Genomic DNA, 21,144 nt, shown 5'->3' on the forward strand with positions numbered 1-21,144 from the left:
TCAGCAATACGTGACCAATGAACTTCAGACATTCAAGTTGGTTTTAGAAAAGGCAGAGGAACCAGAGACCAAATTGCCAACATCCGCTGGATCATCGAAAAAATAAGAGAGTTCCAGAAAGACATCTATTTCTGCTTCATTGACTATGCGAAAGCCTTTGACTGTGTGGATCACAATAAACTGTGGACAATTCTGAAAGAGATGGGCATACCAGACCACCTGACCTGCCTCTTGAGAAACCTATATGCAGGTCAGGAAGCAACAGTTAGAACTGGACATGGAACAACAGACTGGTTCCAAATAGGAAAAGGAGTACGTCAAGGCTGTATATTGTCATTCTGTTTATTTAACTTCTATGCAGAGTACATCATGAGAAACCCTGGACTGAAGAAACACAAGCTGGAATCAAGATTGCCAGGAGAAATATCAATAACCTCAGATATGCAGATGACACCACCCTTATGGCAGAAAGTGAAGAGGAACTCAAAAGCCTCTTGATGAAGGTGAAAGAGAAGAGTGAAAAAGTTGGCTTAAAACTCAACATTCAGAAAATGAAGATCATGGCATCCGGTCCCATCACTTCATGGCAAATAGATGGGGAGACAGTGGAAACAGTGCCAGACTTTATTTTTTTGGGCTCCAAAATCACTGCAGATGGTGACTGCAGCCATGAAATTGAAAGATGATTACTCCTTGGAAGGAAAAGTTATGACCAACCTAGATAGCATATTCAAAAGCAGAGACATTACTTTGCCAACAAAGGTCCGTCTAGTCAAGGATATGGTTTTTCCTGTGGTCATGTATGGATGTGAGAGTTGGACTGTGAAGAAGGCTGAGCACCGAAGAATTGATGGTTATGAACTGTGGTGTTGGAGAAGACTCTTGAGAGTCCCTTGGACTGCAAGGAGATCCAACCTGTCCATTCTGAAGGAGATCAGCTCTGGGATTTCTTTGGAAGGAATGATGTTAAAGCTGAAACTCCAGTACTTTGGCCACCTCATGTGAAGAGTTGACTCATTGGAAAAGACTCTGATGCTGGGAGGGATTGGGGGCAGGAGGAGAAGGGGACGACAGAGGATGAGATGGCTGGATGGCATCACTGACTCGATGGACGTGAGTCTCAGTGAACTCCGGGAGTTGGTGATGGACAGGGAGGCCTGGCGTGCTGCGATTCATGGGGTCGCAAAGAGTCAGACAGGACTGAGCGACTGAACTGAACTGAACTGAACTGAAACTTCCATTCTGGAAGAGCATTTGGTTTGGGGAGCGCTCAGAATACCATAAGAACTGATAAGAGTAGAGCACAGATCTTCACCACCTTCCTATGAACTATTGCTCTATTAGTGTTTCATAGTACATCCTCCATTGTGGCCATCTTGCTGTTGCCTTGAGGCTTAAATAAACAAGTAAAGGTTTTAAAAGCTATCATTTTTTAGTGGGTAATTGCAATGGTTCCTCCAGTTAGGATACATTCCTGGTATGGTTGAGACAGGGGTTAGTCTAACCTGCTGTGGAAGCACGTAAATTAAACCAGCGTTTTTCATATTTTTTGGTCTCAGAACCCACCTCTATATGCTCTTAAAAATTACTGAGTTCGTAGACTTTTTATGTGCGTTAGTTACATGTATTGATATTTAGTGTCTTAGAAATTAAACCAAAGGACAATTAGGAACATTAAAAAAATAACAACATACATTGTTAACATAAATATTTATTATGAAAAATATATTCTCCAACAAAACTTAATGAAAGAGTGGCATTACTTTAAATTTTTGCAAATTGCGCAATGTCTGCCTTAGTAGATAATGGCTGAATTCTCATATCTGCTTCTGCATTAAACTGCTACACGTTGCTTCGGTTGAAGGAGACGAAGAAAATTTAGTCTTAGGCAGTTGCAAGAACTGGAGACCCTCTCAAACGTCTTGGGGGCCCTGCAGGAAACCTATGGCCACCGTTGAAAGCTGCTGAGTTAGATCAGGAGGCCTCTCGAGTCCTGAAAGCAGAGAGGATAGCTAACATGCGCAAGCAGAGGGCGAGGCGGTTCGCGAGCGAACTGTGGTGCAGGGCCAGCAGGGATCCCTCGGCTCGGGGTCGGTCGGTTCCGCCCTCGCCCGCCATTCTGGGACCCATGCCCCGTTCATGAAGAGCAGCGCAGGGGTAGAGACGTGCTCATCAGTATCACACTGAGCGAGCAGTCACCGACCCGCGGAGGAGAGAGCGCGCGCAGCTCCAGCGGGCCCGCGGGCGGGCCGCGCCCTCGGAGGCCCGAGTCCCGCAGCGCGCAGGCGCGGCGCTGCCCCGGAACGGTAAACAGTGCGGTCACGTGACACGGCCGCGCTCCAGCCGCCGGGCCGCCGCCGCACGCAGATGGCCTCGGGGTCTCGCGCCGCTGCACGGTCCCCACGAGGCGCGCTCTGCTGGGGCGCTGAGCGGCGGCGGCTGCACGAAGGCTGAGGAGGGCGGCGCGGAAGCCGGGGCGCCGGGGTCCGCGGCGTCCGGCTGGCCGTGAGGAGGAAGCGGCCTCGGCAGCGACGCCTGCGTCCCGCGCGTACCCCCTCTCGGCGCGCCGGCCCCCTCCTCCGCGCGGCGCGGCCACCATCTTCCCTCGCTGCCTGAGGTAGCGCTTGTCGGCGGAGCTGGTGAGTGGCGGCGCGGCGGCGGCCGGCGACGCGCGGCCCTCCCCCTCTGCCCCGCGCCCCGCGGCCTCCCGCCCTCCGCCGGCCGGGCTCCGCGCTTCCTTCCCGCGCAGACCGGGACGCCCCCCGGCCTCTTGCGCAACGTCTCGGCCTGTCCGCGCCGCCTCGGCCGCCCGGGACCGTTTGGGCCGCGGTGGCGGGGCCGCCCGGCGAGGGTCGGGCCGCGGCCTTCCCGCCGGCTCCGCGCCCCCGCCTCGGGTGAGTCCCGCCGCCGCGCGGGCGCTCGGGCGGGGAGGCGCGGCGGCGCAGCGGCGCGGCCCGGAGGCCCAGCCCGCAGGCCTCGCCCCGGCTCTGCAGCGTAGAGCCTGGGGCCCGGGTCCGCCCGCGGAGCCGAGCTGGGTCCCCACCGCCGGGACTCGGGGTCGGCGCTCTATCCTCCCTCTCGCGGCTGCGCGCTTTTGTGGTCGGGCCCCAAACTGTCGCCTCCTTTTGCATAGTTTGAAGTGAGGAGCCCGGAACCTGGCCTTCGACAATACTTGTAATTTAATGAACCACTTGTCGACCCGTGGGTGTTAATGGTGCTAAATAGCTGGTCACCTGACCGGGGGTGGGGAGGACGGAGAAAGGGGGAGAATGCTGGTGCCGCACAGCGCCCTTGCTTCTGCCCAGCCCTGTATCGCGGGGTCCGAGGGTTCGTTCCCGTCTTTGAGTTTTTAAATGCTGTTTTTCAAGACTCTAATTTTAAGAAGAGTGTGTGATAATTGGTGCTGTTCAGGAATTATTTGCATGATCATGAATAGTGATTACTGTAGGCGGCAACAACGCTTTAATATCTTCCCAGTCCTAATTTTCATTGCGTTTATTGATAATTTAAAATGAAACAGGTAATTGAGCCTTTGCAAATGCGATCTTTACCTAGTTATTTTAAGCTGGTTTGGGGGGAGGTACTTAAATACTACATTGTTTTTATTTAGTTACTATTTTGGGTTCGAACTTGTCTTCCCTTTTCTAAGCTGGTTGAGATCTTCCAAAATTGTTCCTATTATTCATTCATTAGCTACCATTTTTTGAATCTTGAATGAAGTATTTGGGATTGAGAAAATGTTTGTAGATGTGTTTTTCTGGTAGGCGAGAGAGGAGTCAAAGAACCAGGAAATTTTTGCAGCATTCGTATATTATTGAACTTGTATCTTCATTCCAGAGCACACATGGTGTGTTGTGAATATTATTGTTTCAAATAGTGATTTCTTTACCATTATTACCACTTAGACCTTTCCTTTATTATTTCTACCCAGTTCTGTTTACTGGACGTATATAACGATATTGAATTTTCCCTCCATCAGCATCGTCGTCATCACTATTTTAAAATATATACTCCATTTCCGCAGGATAGTAACAGAATTGAAGGAAGTACTTTTTAACAGTTCTTATTGTGCTGATGAAAACACTAACAGTTCAGTCAGTTCCTTAGCAGCAGAAAGACATCCACTCAGCCGAGGTGAGCCTCTTGTTAAGTATGCAGAACTACAACCGTAGAGTGTAAGCTTTATTTGGTAGCTGTACCGGAGATTTGTGAGGAGTTAGTGATAGACGGAAGAGCCTGGTAGGCTGCCGTCCATGGGGTCGCGAAGAGTCGGACACGACTGAGCGACTTCACTTTCATTTTTCCTTTCATGAGTTGGAGAAGGAAATGGCAACCCACTCCAGAGTTCTTGCCTGGAGAATCCCAGGGACGGTGGATCCTGGTGGGCTGCCGTCTATGGGGTCGCACAGAGTCGGACACGACTGAAGCGACTTAGCAGCAGCAGCAGTAGCAGTGATGGGACAAGTTTCCCCGTTTCATGCAGCCATTTGTTGAAGAACATGGAAATGTAACTAATACTGCTTTTGCATCCATTGGGAGGATACTGAACTTCCTTAACGATCACACTGAATTAGTTATGCGTTAACAGTGCTCTTGGGATAGACGTCAGATAACTGTCTAGCTGATACTGTGACATATTCATCTGTTGCATACTCAGATGAGAAGTGGTCTGTGTAAATGTAGGTGAAAAATCACATTGGTTCAAAGCAACGTTCAGGATGGAGATAAGGAAAGGAAGTTGTCTTTATTTAAAACTGTAATGTTAAAATCATAATTATTTTGAGTACTAGAATCGGGAAGGGTTGATAATTTTTGACTTTATAATAGCAGTTAATAAAACTTTTTAAAATTAATTTTTCACTGAAGGATAATTGCTTTACAGAATTTTGCTGTTTTCTGTCAAACCTCAACATGAATCAGCCATAGATATACATATATCTCATCCTTTTTGAAACTCCCTCCCATCTCCCTCTATAGGTTGATACAGAGTCCCTGTTTGAGGCAGTTAATAAAATTATTTTTGATGAAAGTCAGTTTTGGGTACTACAATATAAATAATGGTTATCTTTCTTGACATGGTAACTTTTTACCTTTTTGGTATCTCTTGGTTACTTAAAGGTGTTTTTTTTTTATCTTTACAGAGATATCTCATGAAATCTTTTTTAGTTAATAATTTTTAAGGATAATAATCTGGAGGTAAGATCTTTATTATTTTTTAATGAGGAAATATAGTTATTGATTAGCCTCTCAGGTTTGTGGATCACCACCAAAGTATTAGGGAGTGCAAGATTCTTAAAGTGCTGACTTCTAAATGTTTTTATTCATCTACATTTCATCAATTCTTTGGACTTGTGGTTGCTGGATTTCTTTCTTGAAACAGTACATCTTAGGCTCTGTTTCTTTCATTTTTTAGAGCACCCTCTGAGAATCCTGTAATATCTTTTCAGAAGTGTAGATATCTCTTTTTAACTACAAAAATGACTTGGCAAATTTTTACATATTTCTAGCACTTGCATTTTTAAGAACAGTAAAAAAAAAAAAATTCTACTTTAATATTGCCCTTTAATTACATAATGATATTGACAGCATTGATTTGATTCAAAATATTTGAGACTCAGGTACTATTTGTATTCTCATGGAATGTATTCTAGGTTGAGAAACCAGATTCAGATGGGCGCTGTTAAATCATTGAATTAGAGTTAAAAGAGAAGATATTTCAAGAGTTACAAAACACATTGTATGAGGAATTGCCAAGTGTATAGACTGGACAGTTATTGCCATGGATTGTGTATTTAATCTAGATCATTTTTAATGATCAAGATTTAAATATTTAGAATCATTTGTATAATGGAGTGAGGGTGAAGAGAAACAGTTAAGCAGAAACTTAAATAGTATCCTGACATTTTATCTTTTGTCACAGTCTAACTTTATTAGAATTTTGAATGGCATAGTGGATTGTACACAAAGGCTTAAGTTTTAATTCACTCATAATTTGTGTGAGATGGTCACATGAAAACATTCTAAAATTGTAGACTTTGAAAATTGTGAAATTGTGGTTCATCATTTCCACAATAATGATGTACACACTAAAGATATCTATTTTATTTTTCGTATGTAGGGAGTGGCTAAGTGCATATTTCCCAATTTATTTTGGAAGTGGGCATGTCATTTGTGTTCAATATTTTAAGGATTTCATTAATGATATAAAGATTGATATGTGTTATGCATGTAGACTCCATAAAGTATGATAGGTTAAAAGTGCAGGCTCGGGAAATCTTGCTGCCTGGATTCCAGTTTGGGTATAGAGGCGTACCTCTTTTATTGTACTTTGCAGATACTGCGGGGTTTTTTTTAAACAAATTGAAGGTTGTGGCAATCATGTATGGACCGAGTCTTGCAGCCAGTTTTTTTTTAAACAGCATTTGCTCACTTTGAGTCTTCTATATCACATTTCGTTAATTCTCACAATATTTTAAACTTTTTGTCATTATTGTGTTATTGTTTTGTGATTGGTGTTGATGTTAATGTTGTCATTTTGGGTTACCACAAACCACAACCCTAATAAGATGGTGAAGTTAATTGTAAATGTTGTGTGTGTTGTGACGCCTCCACTGACTGGCTGTTCCCTGTCTTTCTCCCTCTCCTTGGGCCTCCCTAGTCATTGAGATGCTATAATATTGAAAGTAGGCCAATTAATAACCCTGCCATGACCTCTTAACTTTGCGAGTGAAGAGTCCATGTCTCTCAGTTGAAATCGAAAGTTAGAAATGACTGAGGTTAATGAGGAAGGCATGTTGAAGGCCAAGATATCTCCCCAAGTAGGCCTCTTGTGCCAAACGGTTAGCTGAGTTGTGGATGCAAAGAAAAAGTTCTTGAAGAAAGTTAAACGTGCAGCTCCGGTGAACATATGAATAAAGAAAGTGAAATGACCTTATTGCTGATACAGAGAAGGTTTTAGTGGTGTGGATAATCAAACCAAACACAACATCCTGTTAAGCCAAAGTCTAATCTAGAGCAAGGCCTTAACTCTCTTCTGTTCTTTGAAGGCTGAGAGATGTGGGGAGACACAGAAGAAAACTTGGAGCTAGGAGAGGTTGGTTCACGAGGTTTGAGGAAAGAAACTGTCTCCATAACATAAAAGTACAAATGTGTGAAGTAGTGCATGCTGATGTGAAAGCTGCAGCAAGTTATCCAAAGGAACTAGCTAAGATAATTCATGAAGGTGGCTACCCTGAACAACAGATTTTCAGTCTAGTCAAAATAGCCTTCTGTTGGAAGAAGATGCCGTCCTGGATGTTCATTCATAGTCAGAGAGGAGAAATCAGTGCCTGGTTTTAAAGGACAGGCTAGTTCTCTAGTTAGAAACTAATGCAACTGGTGACTTCAAGTTGAAGCCAGTGCTCATTCTAAAAATCCTAGGGTCCTTAAAAATTACGTTAAATCTACTCTGCCTGTGTTCTGTAAATGGAGCAACAAAGCCTGGATGACAGCACATCTGTTTACAGGATGGTTTACTGAATATTTTAAGCCCACTGTTACCCTGTTGCTTAGAAAAAGGTTCCCAAGTGTCACTGCTCATTGACCTGGTCAGTGCACCTTGTAATGCCTGCTCACAACAACATCCGTTCTGCAGCCCATAGATCATGGAGTCACTTCGACTTTCAGGTCTTACTTTTAAGAAATACCTTTTGTAAGGCTATAGCTGCCATAGATACTGATTCCTCTAAGGGATCTGGGCAAAGTCAGATAAACATTCAGAGGAGTTTGGAAGAAGTTGATTCCAATCCTCATGGATGGCTTGGAGGGTTTCAGAATTTCAGTGGAGGAAGTAACTGCAGATGTGGTGGCAATAACAAGAGAACTAAAATTAGAAGTGGAGCCTGAAAATGTGACTGAATTACTGCAACCCTGTAATAAAATTTAAATGGGGGAGGTGTTGCTTCATCCATTGTTGCTTATGAATGAGCAAAGTCAGTGGATTCTTGAAATCTACTCCTGGTGAAGATGCTATATAGATTGAAATGACAATACAGGATTTAGGTATTACACTAACTTAATTGATAAAGCAGCTGCAGGATTTGAGAAGACTGACTCCAGATTTGGAATAAGTTCTGTGGTGTGTAACGTGCTATCAATAAGCATGTCATGTTACAGAGAAATTGTGGGAGGAAGAGCCAATCGGTGTATCAGACTTCATTGTTGTCTTGTAAGAAATTGCTGCAGCCACTCCAACCTTCAGCAGCCACCAGCATCGAGGAAGGACCCTCCATTTGCAGAAAGATTACACCTTGCTGAAGTTTCAGATGATGCATTTCTTAGCAATAAATTATTTTTAATTGAGGTTTGTACATTGTATTTTTAGACATCATGCTATTGTGTACTTAGTAGACTAGACTATAAACATAACTTTTATATGCAATGAGAAACCAAAAAATTGGTGTGACTTACTTCATTGTGTACAATACTCACTTTATCGTGGTGGTCTGGGAATTACACTGCAGTATCTTTGAGGAACACCTGTCCTGGGTACATGACCAGGACAAGTTTTATATTTTATCATTGTTTTAGTAGTGGTACTTTTATTTTTTCTTACTGCTACTATTACCACCTGTTAGAAATTTGCTAATAGTGAACATGCTTGGTGAATTGACAGCTTAATTGACTTACATAATGGTCTGGGCCTCGCTCTGCTCATGAGCAAAATAGAGTAATCTCATCTACTCTGTTTCTCAAGAGTTGTGAGAGACTAGTGAGATACGCATGCAGTACAGTTAGCATAGGGCCTCACACGTAGTACACGTGAAGTATGTGTTAACTTGGACTGCCATAGTTTTGATGATGAGCTGCTTGTACTATTTCTGTGGTTAATCCAAAGTACCGATGCTTCTGATAATGACAATAGGGCATCATAGTTGTAAATTTTAAAGGTAACTTTTTCACTGAGGGCTAATTCTGCTTTTGCCAGTTTCAGCTTGAGGGTTCGTTTTCTAGGTTGTTAGGTCTTCTCTGATCTTAGTATGGCAGTCATCTTGGATTCTTAAATATTCTTTTTACCTGATAAATTCAGTAACAAAGTTATGATCCTTCTTTTTTTTGTTAGGTAGTCTTGCACATAGATTCTAACTAAAGAAACTGGACCCGAATTTGAAATGGGCTTGTAGAGCAGGTGATGAGGTTGCATTGCTTTGTAGAAATGTACTTTTTAGAATTATGTCAAATCACTCATATTAACCATTTAGTGATTTTTCTTGACTCTGTCCCGAAAGGATAATTTATTCTTCTTTAACATTGTTGTATTAATGGTGGTGAAGAACTGACCTTTGTGTCAGAGGTGGTTTTGAGTTCTGTTACTTACTTACTCTGTAATATTGGGTGTAACTTGGCTCAGCTTTAGCTCACCAAATTGTGTGGCTGTGAAGTTTAAAGACATTATATATTTAAGTTAGCTTGTTGCCTGGCCCATAATAGTCAATGAATTTTAACTGTAAAGAGATAATACTAGGTAGTGGTTAAGTGTATTGACTCTTGAATGAAACATTTGGGATTCAAATTTCAGCTCCACCACTGACTACAGCAAGTAATTTAATCTCTCTGATCCGAATTTTATTTATTTCTGTATAATCAGGATTATAATATAGCATTGTCGAGAGGATTAAATTAGTAAGTGTAAAGCAGGATTTCTTAACCTCAGCACTGTTTTTTGGCTGGCTCGTTCTTTATAACGGGGCTTTCCTAAATGCAGTGTAGTATGTTTACTAGCTGCCAGTATCATGCATGCCCTCCAGTTTTGTTGACCGAAAATGTCTCCATACATGGCCAAATACCCTCTGGAGAGGCGTAATTTCCTCCGCTGGAGAACTGCTGATGTGGAGCAGTGTCAACCAGAGCACATTAAGTTTTATGTTTTATCACTGTTTTAGTAGTGGTACTTTTATTTTTTCTTACTGCTACTATTACCGCCTGTTAGAAATTTGCTAATAGTGAGCGTGCTTGGTGAATTGACAGCTTAATTTAAACTGTAGTGTAGGGGTTGGAAGGAACCCAGGGCCTTTGCATTTAGGTCTTTACTTGAATTGATGTTCCCCATTTATCTGATCATTCCCTCATTTCAGATTTTGGCTCACATGTTGCCCTTGTTAGCAAGGCCTTCAATTACTGTCATACATAGAAGGCCTTTCTCTTCTCACCACTATTACAGTGTTTAATTATTCTTCATAGATTTTATAATGTCCTGATACATGTTTGTCCCCTCTACATACTTATGTGCTTGCACACACACACGACTTTAATAGCTTTAGTGGTTTATTGTTAAGCCTTGTATGTGTGTGTGTGGGTGTGATTTTTTTTTTAAGGAAAATGTGATAAAATACATAATTTTATTTTGAGGATATTTCTGAGAGTTTGGGGTAGTTTTAATTCACTGTTAATAAAGGGAATTTTGGTAGAAGTGTAGTTTTTTTCCGTTGATGCTTTTTAAATCTTTTTGCATTTTGTGCATGCAGGAAACACTTAGAAAACAATATATGTTGGTTTTATCTGTGTAAACAAAATTTGGCTGCACTGTAATTCTCTGTTACAGATGAAACAAGTGGGAAATATCTTTGGACTCAGATTTAGCATGTTAGTACTAATACTTATTTTTGGTTGTATTCTGAGTCTTTCTAAATCTTCCATTAGGACCAAACTCTACCTTTCATAGTCAGCACCTGCTGTTCGTCTGTTTGAAGTAGTCCCTGGACCATTAGGGCCCAGCTCACATCGCCTGCTTAGCCTTTCTTGGCCCCATGGATTTTACCTTGCTCTCTGGTGCCATCTAAGCCCTTGAGTTTGACCCTTTCATGTTTTGTTGTGATGTTTGCCTGTTGTTGTATCTGTTTATATGTTTATACTTTGTTTTGCATCATAAGTTCCTTGAATTTGATAATAGGGTTTGTTTCACTGGTATATTTACAATAGTACTTTATAGTAGATACTTGATAAATACATGCATAGAGGAATAATTTTGAATTAAGAAATTATTCAATTCTCTGACTTATGCATCTTATTGTCATATTTGCGGTGTGACTGTGAACCCCCAGAAGTAGTTTCTGATTTTAATATATATGTATTCCCTAGTTAATATTATCAATTTAATTGCATAAATGCCTTTCATTAGCATCTTAAAATACATCCTGGATAGGTTTGTTATGTTTTAATTATTAACTTTGTGATGCCAAGTATAAAGATGCATTTAAGTACAATTTCAGTGTAAGAAACAGGAATTTGTCTATTTATTTATTTTTTGGTTGCACTGCCTGGCTTGTGGGATCTTAGTTCCTCTACCAGGGATCAAACCCCAGGCCTTCAGCAGTGATCCTCCAGAGTCTAAAAACTCTGGTCTGGTTGTATGTGTGCTCAGTTGCGTCTGACTCTTTGTGACCCCACAGACTGTAACCTCCCAGGCTTCTCTGTTCATGGGATTTTCCTGGCGAAATAATGGAGTGGGTTGCCAGTTCCTTCTCCGGGGGATCTTCCCCACCCAGGAATTGCCCTTAAGTCTCCTGCATTACAGGTGGAGTCTTTACCACTGAGCCTCTGGGGAAAAAAGGAATTCCCAGAAATTTGTTTAAATCAAGCAATTTGTTTAATTATAATAAAAGGGACACCAGATCATCTCTTAAATTTCTCCTTTATTGGATCAGTTATCTTTGTCTATCTGCATGGCTAGGTATTTCAGGACATTGTATATTAGGTTAGTGTTCTTTGGGTATTTTTTGACCTTATTTTCAATTTAGATTTATAGAAAAGTTGCAAACATGGTGTAGAATCTAGTTTTCTTGATTGTTACACCCGACATAATGCTAGTGTCTTTTTTTTTTTCTTCAGTGTTTGTTTGACTGCATTGGGTCTTAGTTGCAGCGCTCCAGTTTTCCTGTGGCTCTTCAGCTCAGTAGTTGCAGCCTGGAGCTTTGTTGTCCTGAGGCCTGTGACATCTGAGTTCCCTGAGCAGGGATCAAACCCTGTTCCCTGCATTGAAAGGTGGATTCTTAACTGTTGGACCACTCGGGAAGTCCTAATGCTAACTTTTTGTTTTTAATCAAAACTAGAGATTAACATTACTATTAACTGAACTCCAGATTTTATTCTGATTTCACCAGTTTTTCCACTACTCTCTTTTTTCTGTTCCATGATCCAGATCAGGATACCACATTGCATTTAGTAGATTAGGGTATTTGTGTTAAGTAAATTAATATTTCTACAGTTGGCTAACATTTGTTTTACAAATTAGCATGGAGAGTTTATTTTTGATACTGAGTACTTGATACATAAAACTGATTTAAAAAAAATGATTTATACTTCCAATCAGTGTTACTTTCGAGACAATCTTGCCATATGGCTGTATACTGTGATTTTTTGGCATTGTTTGGAATTGGCTCCAAAGCCTATTGGAACAACTTATGAAAATTCAATCTTATCAGTTTATAACAATTGCACAAAACATTTCTGTTGAAATTGTCTTGTTTGGACCCATAAGTTTGGGGTGCTTTATACCATATTTTGTCTTGTAAGATCCCCAGTTGCCTTGGCACATTCAATGTGTCTTGGTAACTGCTTAGTGATCACTTGCTGAATAAATTAAAGATATTAAAGAAATGTAACTTTGCTATACTGGTCTTTCTTGACTTTTTACGCTGTTTTCCTAATCTGTTTATTTAATCCAGGGCAACATACTTTACAAGTCATACTAGTTTTGTCCAAAAAGAAAAAAAAAAATTGGAGATTTAGGTTCACCCATCTTATATACAGTGTGCTTTACTTTTTTTTTTTTAAATTGATCTTTAAAGACTAAATATTGTCTTCTGTTGAAACTACCATGTATACAATAGATAGCTAGGGGGAACCTGCTCTCTTGTGCCGCGAGCTCAGCGCGGTGCTCTTCCGTGACCTAGAGGGATGGGATGGGGGTTGGGATCCGGGTCCAGGAGGGCGGGGATATATATGTATGTACGGCTGATTTGCTTCGTTGTACTGCAGAAGCTAATACAACATTGTAAGGCAACCATGTCTCAATTAAAAAAAAAAAGCGGCTATACCAGAGGTTCTGAAGAGACTTTTTAGTAAAAGAGTTTGGGATGGTTCAGTAGTAGTATCACTGAAAAAAAATATTGCTTGTTTAGAATGGGCTGGTCTTCGGTGTAGCTCGGTGATTTCAAGCTGTATAACTGTATCTTCTGAATGTCGTGAATGTACCCAAAATGCACATGATCAGAAGTTGGTGCAACAAAGACTGACCTTGGGTGAAATTTGTAGAATTTCCCAAACTTGTGCTGCTGTGGGAATGAGTGCATAGTTAGTAGATTCAACATATAAATTTATAAAGAAAGATAACTGTTTCTTGAATTGGAATTGCCTTTTTTTCTTTGTTTCACCTGGAATGCAACTCTGAAGAGGAGTTTGTTTTGGCTTGTGATTAACTTTGGATTCTAGCATATTCAGATAAACAAATTTGTTGGTAGTTCTAGCTAATTTGTAAACATTTAGTAACATTTTTGTAAATTATTTTTAATTACCAGAACTTTATTATACTAAAATTTCTTTGGAATCTAAAAATATATTAGTGGAAGTATTGGGGATGTATGATAATTGACCTTTTTAGGTACTGAGATTAGATAGCTTCAAGAAATTAAAACTGTTCCTGACTTTTCATCACTATTGTAGCTCAATTTTCTCTAAATGTTGTAATTAGAGAATGCATGTAAGATAATCAGTAAAATAGTTAACATTTTGGTGCTTTGTTAATATTTCAGTGTAAATAATTTGCAAAATTTGAGAAGAGATACTGAAATCTTATATTTAGAAGAGGATCAACTTTTGTAAGAGGCCATTTTTTTCCTTTTCTTTAAATTTTAAATTGAGTTGCAGTGAAACTGCATCCATTTAAAATGAACAGATTGGTGAACTTTCATGGGTATATGTACTCAGTCAAATTTCAGGGTATATGTACAGTCAAATTTCAGGACATTTTCATCATCCTTCAGAGTACATTCTTGTTATTTGCAGTCAGTCCCTCTCTTATCCAAGGCCCTAGGCAAATACTGATTTGTTGGAAAATGTTTTTAAAAGAAGAACCTAAAAGGAGTCAAATCTAGTTGGAAAATGTTTTTAAAAGAAGAACCTTAAAGGAGTCAAATCTAGTTAGTTTCTACCTTTGTAGAAGGGTATCTTTCTACCAGTATGAAAGGGTTAGAGTTACAGCAGTGGGCCATATAGTTACAGCAGTGGGCCATCCACCTAGGTTTGGATGTTTAGGTCTGACTTCAGGGAACATGTTTAAATGCCTTTTGTTTCCAAAACTAGGATATTAATGGAGTCTGTTATTATTATCACTGGGAATAAGTGAATTAAAAATGTAGATAAAATGTTTAGCAGCATATAATATACACCCAGTAAGTTTGTAGAGTGTTTTTGAACTTCCTCTTCTCATTTTTACAGGATAAAGAATTCAAGGACAGTTTGAGGAAAGTTTGGTAGAATTGGAGCTAATGTTTGTAATTTTGAAATCCAAGATGTTGTAGGTTAATTAGTGGAATTTTCTAGCTAATTAAGTTAATTATATTACTAGATCTTATTTCAGAGAAGGCAGTGGCACCCCACTCCAGTACTCTTGCCTGGAAAATCCCATGGACTGAGGAGCCTGGTGGGCTGCAGTCCATGGGGTCACTAAGAGTTGGACACGACTGAGCGACTTCACTTTCACTTCTCACTTTGATGCATTGGAGAAGGAAATGGCAACCCACTCCAGTGTTCTTGCCTGGAGAATCCCAGGGACAGAGGAGCCTGGTGGGCTACCGTCTTATGGGGTTGCACAGAGTGGGACACAACTGAAGCGACTTAGCAGCAATACTAGCAGATCTTATTTAGTTGACTCTTCCCTGTCACCCAAAATACATTATTAGTTCATTATTCTCTGAAACCAATAATAATGCAGCTTTTGATAATTAAGGCTCCTCTAGAGCTTGAAATGAACTTTATTGAGCAATGTCTAGGTACAGTTTGAATAGGGGATTAGCTTGATATCTGTATAAGCCCCACATAGCTCACTAAGACAAATATAAATCTGATACATTCTTTTCGTGACATTTATTTTATCTTAAAAGGGATGCTCCCTCCAAGTGTGTGTGTGTGCACATCTGTGCCTGCGTGTGTGTACTTTTTTTGAGTTTTGATTTGTTGGGTTTAATTAATAGTTTCTTTCCATTTTTTTTCTTGTTGTCCCACAAAAAAATTTTTGTGTTTCTTTAAATAATTTAAATGCGTTGTAAATAAAGCAAGGGTGTTTACAGTTTTAATAAATATGGGACAGTACTTTAAATGATTTGATTTTAGTTCTTTTATATGACCTTTACTAATAAGCAGTGTCTGAGTTTTAAATTTATGAAGAGAGTGTGGTTAAAAACATATGGTTTTTATGATTTAAACCATGTAATTCTTTCAAATGTGTCAAGTTAATGGACTATATATACATAGTTTTTTTCTCTAAAATTAATTAAGTGAACCTTTAATAGGGTCTCTGTTAAAATGAAATTCTACATGCATGATGGAGAAACATTGTTTACCAAAGATTGGTTCTACATGTCCAAATGTATATTCTAAAAGCAGTGAGGATTTTTTTAAAACAATTTAGAAATAACCTAAGTGTGTTCATAGACTCAAAACTATTAAAATAATTTGGTTTTAGGTGATTATCAGTTGATAGCTTTATTTCTTATGGTATTTTTTTTGTCTTTCTATAGGGCTGAAAGACACACAGAAGTCTTCATGGATATAGTTGATACATTTAATCATTTAATTCCTACTGAACACTTAGATGATGCCCTATTTCTAGGATCCAACCTGGAGAATGAAGTCTGTGAGGATTTTAGTACAAGTCAAAATGTCTTAGAGGACTCGCTGAAGAACATGCTCAGCGATAAGGATCCTATGCTAGGATCTGCAAGTAACCAGTTCTGTTTGCCTGTTTTGGATAGCAATGATCCCAATTTCCAGATGCCTTGTTCAACAGGTAATTCTTACTTTTTTTTTTAGTCTGCAATTTAAAATAAAAGGAATTTTCAGCAGTTTTTTTTTTTTTTTTTGATGAGGGTAGTATATTTAGGATTCTTTCCTTTGGATTTAGAGCTCCTTTTCTAGTCATCAGAATTAGAATTTAAATTTTCTTCCAAAGAATGTGGAGTTATCTTTGAGGATGTTGTGGATATAGATAGGGTAACTGTAATTTATCATCCAGAATGGGATGCCTTTTTTGAGAATCATAGGGGGTGCTGTTAATAATTACATTATGACAACAGGTATAAATTGGGACTTCTAGCAGATAGTGATTGTCTCATAAGTTGCGACGTGATGTCATCCTACATCTGTTGGAGTCAAGGGAAATGGCTGAATTGACCTTTCCCAGTGCCCATCCTAGCTCTTATTGTGTGTTCCCATTTCAAGTCTTTTAGTATTTTGTACTTGTGTAATATCTCAAAAACCAGAGAAAGAGCTCTAGGCCTGTGCTGTCCAGCATAGCAACCACTATCCACTTAACTGTTAACCACCTAAAATGAGTCTGTCTTAGTTGAGATGTGCTGTAAATTGCACATTTTAAACATTCATTGTGAATAAAAAGGTTATAAAATGTTTCATCAAGTTTTAAAAATGTAGATTACATGTTGAGGTGATATTTTGGGTATTTTTGGTTAAATAAAATATTAAAATTAATTTCACCTGTTTTTAGTTTTTTTTTTAAGTGGTTCCTTGAAAATTTAAAATTACTTATGTGGCTTGCATTATATTTCCACTGGACAGATGACAGTTCTTTCAGATCTATAGTTGAAGTAACTGAAAGTAACTTTCAGAGGATAACTTTCTGTACTGCTAATCAAATTCTTAATAAGAGATTACTTCAGAGATCATATTAATATGTGGAAAAATATGTAGGTTTTTTTTTAATAAAGCAGAGAAAATATTACAACAAACTTTGGAGCAATTAGCTATTCTGTAAGCTAAAATTAGACAAAGGAAAAGCAGCTTCACATGGAGAAGTTAGGTTTTTAGTTCAGGTTTATGTGGTAGTGTTCTGTTTTGCAATGACTCAAGACTTAGGCACTACAGTTTTTAAGTAATTTTCATTATCTTTTTAAAATTTCCTACCTAATGTTTTGATATAACAATACTTTAAGTTTGGATTAGGTGGCCTGCTATTCATTTGTAAATTTTTCAGATTACTCTGACTCAACACTTTGGCTTCTAAGAATCTTTCATTTTAACAACTCTTTAATACTGAAGTCTTTTGAACTGTTTGCTAATAATGGTGTATCTCTGAATTATATACATTATGTTGTGTTATTGCATAGGTTTACATTGTTTTTTGTTGTCATTGTATTAAATGTTTTAAGCTTTTAAAATTTTGTTTTATGTATGCATTGTTCCTGTGTCAGTACAGTATATCTAATTATTGTCAAGCACTTTTGACACTGTTTGGTTATATGCACAATGTTTCACAGCTTAGTCTGATTTCAAGAAGAACGATTATTGAATACTTAAATGCTTATTACTAGAAGTACACTTACCCTTAAGGATGTTCTATTAGGCCTGGAACTGGCAAATTTATCTTTTAGTCCCTGAGTAATACTGGTGTTCTTACTTACAGTCTTTTTTTAAAATTTCTGTTGATGTGAAAAGTTTTTTTTTGCATATGAAAAGTCTCTGGCTGAATATTTCTTTTGCTAATAGAAGACTTAGAACTCTATTGAAATACTTAAATTTTTTTGAGTTCTGGTTAATACTTGTTTACAATTTCATTGTAAACTTTTAACTTTTTTATTAAGAACCTACAAATAGAAATATTTTCTAAATTTTCCTGTTTTGTTTGCTACAATTATTTATCTTGGTTTTAAAGCAAAACTGTGTTAATATATATGGTATGCATCCATACACTTTGAAGATATGTAAGGAAATATGTGTGGGAAATTTTAAGATTATAAAGTTCCTTGTAGGATTGCTTAGATTGCATTATGCCATAAAGCAGTGGATTTATCTTGGATTATTTCAAAATTTCTTTGGTCCTTTGGGATATTTGGTTCAGTAAAAGGCCAACATATTTTCTAATGACAGCAGAGTAGAAAACATTAAAAAATTTTTTTTGTAAACTATTTAGTGAAACCCTGTTGTAACTTTAAACTGTTCACAGACTGCTTCAGCTTTTTGATATAAACTAAAAAGGATAAGCTTCTTAGCCAGATGTTTGTACTTGGCTCTGTAGGTTTTTACTAACTGTCTTGACTAAAGCTTTGCAGGATAATGGCTCTTTAGTATTTCTCAGGCCATCGAAAGTTATAGATTATGGTTATTTTGTATCCTTGGTTTTAACAGTGCAAAAGATAGCAAACAATAACTGCTGTTTTGTTCTTCTATGCTGACATAGGTTGGTTGCTGTAGTTGTTAAAGAGCTACTGTTGAATGTCTTCCATTATATTTCTTATATAAATTTTTCATTATATTTCATCATCTCCAGAAATCCTAGAGAAACTTTAAGTTATAAAAATAGGAAAGACACATGGAGGATCACCTTTAGTGCTGTCAGATGCCCAGAGTTAGGATGCTTACTGTTTAATCTTGAGAGATAACCAGTAGATTTCTGATCCTCTTTTGGATGCTTTTGACTCTAAAAGTATTCATGTAAATGTAGTGTTTGCATATGGTTTTTAGATTTGCCTGGTAATAAATTTAAAAAATATTCTAATAATTGAGGAAACCCTTTAAATTTGGAAAGTGTTTGATCTTGATGATTAAACCAGTTATTTGTATTCTTAAAAATTCCTGTTATCTTTAAAATAAAAATAATATTTTCCCAAGTAATAGGTTCAGGATATTGACTATATTGGTTAAATATACTACATTAGGAATGTATTAAAAATCATTGAAGTGCTATTTGAAAAACTGACATTGTCAGTGTAATAAGTGTTAATTTTATCTTTTACTTTACAAACAACCATGATTCATAAGTGTGAAACAAATCTTGTATTTATGAAACCGTTTCTTTATGTGATAGAAGAGAAATGTTCAGTGGCTGTAATTTGATTTATTTCCTTGAGACCAGGAGGAGGAGGGATGTGCTGTAGATAATATGGATATTCAGAGCACCCTTTCATTTAGGTAGTGCTTGTAGCTACTGCATCCTTGTGTGAAACCAGGGTGTCCTTTCCAGGCTATATCATTGCTTAAAAAACCATCATTGACTGAATTAAAAAAAAAAAAAAAGTCCCTAATGTAGCATGGTTTTGGAGATTAAAAGCATCAAACAGTCATTGAATTCAATAGCTTACATATTTGCCAAGAGTTGATTCATATCATGTGGTTAGGTGTTTTTTCAGTTGTAAAGAAATTCATATTGTATAGTTTTTTCAGTTGTAAATTTCTTCTACCATATATATGTGATAGTTGTTTCCTATCAAGAATGCCACTGGTAATTTATGACATCAAGTAGAGTTGTTTAATAAGAATTGTAGCTTGTGCTGCTTTTCTTCTGAGCAAAATATTGTTAATACATGTTAAGACTAGTTTTACAAGCTTCTCAGCAGTAATGTGATTTGGGCCTTTTTTTTTTTTTTAGCACACAAATTTTTAACTTTTAAACATAGTCCTGTAGTTAGGGGCTCCTTCATTATTAAAGGCAGAATTCATCTGTGTAATATTAAAAAAATTATGGTACTTGTTCTGAAAAGATGATTGTTCTTTTTGCATCACTGAGATTTGTTTAAAAGGTATTTACAGCTTTTTATGGCTTCATGCTACTCTTGGACAACGTTTCCAGTTAGTACATTGAACTAAACACAATGGACCCCTGGTTCAATAAGATTCAGTTGTCAGATAGTAGTTTTTGTTTTCCTTGTTTGTACGTTGTATGTGGGGGCAGCAGACGGTGCTGATTTATTACATTTGCAGATCCATCTTCACATACGCATTCGTTACATATTTGTACTGGGGTCTTTTTTCCACTAATATTATTTTTCTGAATAGTAGTGTTCACTGATTTTTTTTTTAAACTTCTGTGCTTTAGTGAACAGTTTTTTGCCGTTGATCTTTAGAGTTACACTTGAACAATAAAATACAAATTTAGTACATGTAAAGTAGCTATGCAAATGAAATGACAGTATATTGGTTAAGACAAAATGTATACCCTTTAGTTGAATGTTAGTAAAGAGTAACTGATCAACTTTGTAAGAACATTCATAGCCTTTAAGAATAGAGATTTTTTTTCTGTTGAGATTGATGATTAATATTATATGCTTTGAGTTAGAGGGGTTTCAGTGAAATTCGGGTATGTATGCATGCTGAGTCTTGGGACCCCATGGGCTGTAGCCTGCCAGGATCCTCTGTCCGTGGGATTCTCCAGGCAAGGATACTGGAGTGGGCTGCCCGTGCTTTCCTCCAGGGGATCTTCCCAACTCGGGGATCTTCCCAACTCAGGGATCAAACCCACGTCTCTTTATGTCTGCCTGCATTGACGGGTAGTTCTTTACCGCTAATGCTATCGGAAGAACAAACAAAAGAGAGGCAAACACCTTGTACAATCAGTGGAGAAGAGAAAATACTGGAAAGTGGAAACAGTAGGACAAAACAGCAGCCATAGATTTTTGAAAGTTTGTCACTTGGACAAGAGATTTGACTCATTTACGAATAATGGGAAAGAGAGGGGGCAGAGTTTGATTGGCTGAAAGGGAGAACTTGGGATTCCTTCAAGATAGAATGATAGGTTCCCTGGGGTTATGGGATTTATGCCTTTGCTGGGTGTGACCCCCTTGGCCCAGGTCTTTCATTGGGGCATTTTGTCCCATAGAGTTTCTGTTAGGTGACCTTTCATGGCCAGTGTTCTCCCAGAGTCCTCTGTCATTGTCTGTCCCAACATAAAGTGCCTGTTATTTCTTACTAAAAATTAAATTATGTTTACTTTAATACTAAATCTTGTTTGTAGACTTAATGTATTTCATTGCTTCTTTAAATTATTTGAAATACAACTTGAAAAGCATAGTGACAACTACTTTTACGTAAGCAACTTTCATTGCTCTTAATTCACTGTTTCTTTCCATCTTATTTCTTACTCCCTCACTGTATTCAATTTAG

General features: G+C 38.3%; 1 protein-coding gene across 24 annotated transcripts in view; it reads left to right on the forward strand.

Annotated features, from left to right (window-relative positions):
* Positions 1-2,189: 2,189 nt before the first annotated feature.
* Positions 2,190-21,144, forward strand: part of PHF3 (PHD finger protein 3) — a 92,334-nt gene continuing 73,379 nt past the window's right edge. For 7 of the 24 annotated variants that reach the window (XM_086316206.1, XM_086316202.1, XM_086316195.1 and 4 more), the window contains exons 1-2: positions 2,326-2,639; positions 15,774-16,042. Coding sequence is in view for 8 of the 24 variants with exons in the window: in XM_086316187.1 (XP_086172313.1) it covers positions 15,799-16,042 (244 nt within the window). In the remaining 16 variants the exon portion in view is untranslated. The other 17 variants (XM_086316204.1, XM_086316211.1, XM_086316207.1 and 14 more) reach the window with 11 other exon arrangements.

Source organism: Bos grunniens, chromosome 9 (genome assembly GCF_055505025.1).
Source record: "Bos grunniens cultivar Pamir isolate PY7600 chromosome 9, Bosgru_T2T1.0, whole genome shotgun sequence".
NCBI lineage: Eukaryota > Metazoa > Chordata > Mammalia > Artiodactyla > Bovidae > Bos > Bos grunniens.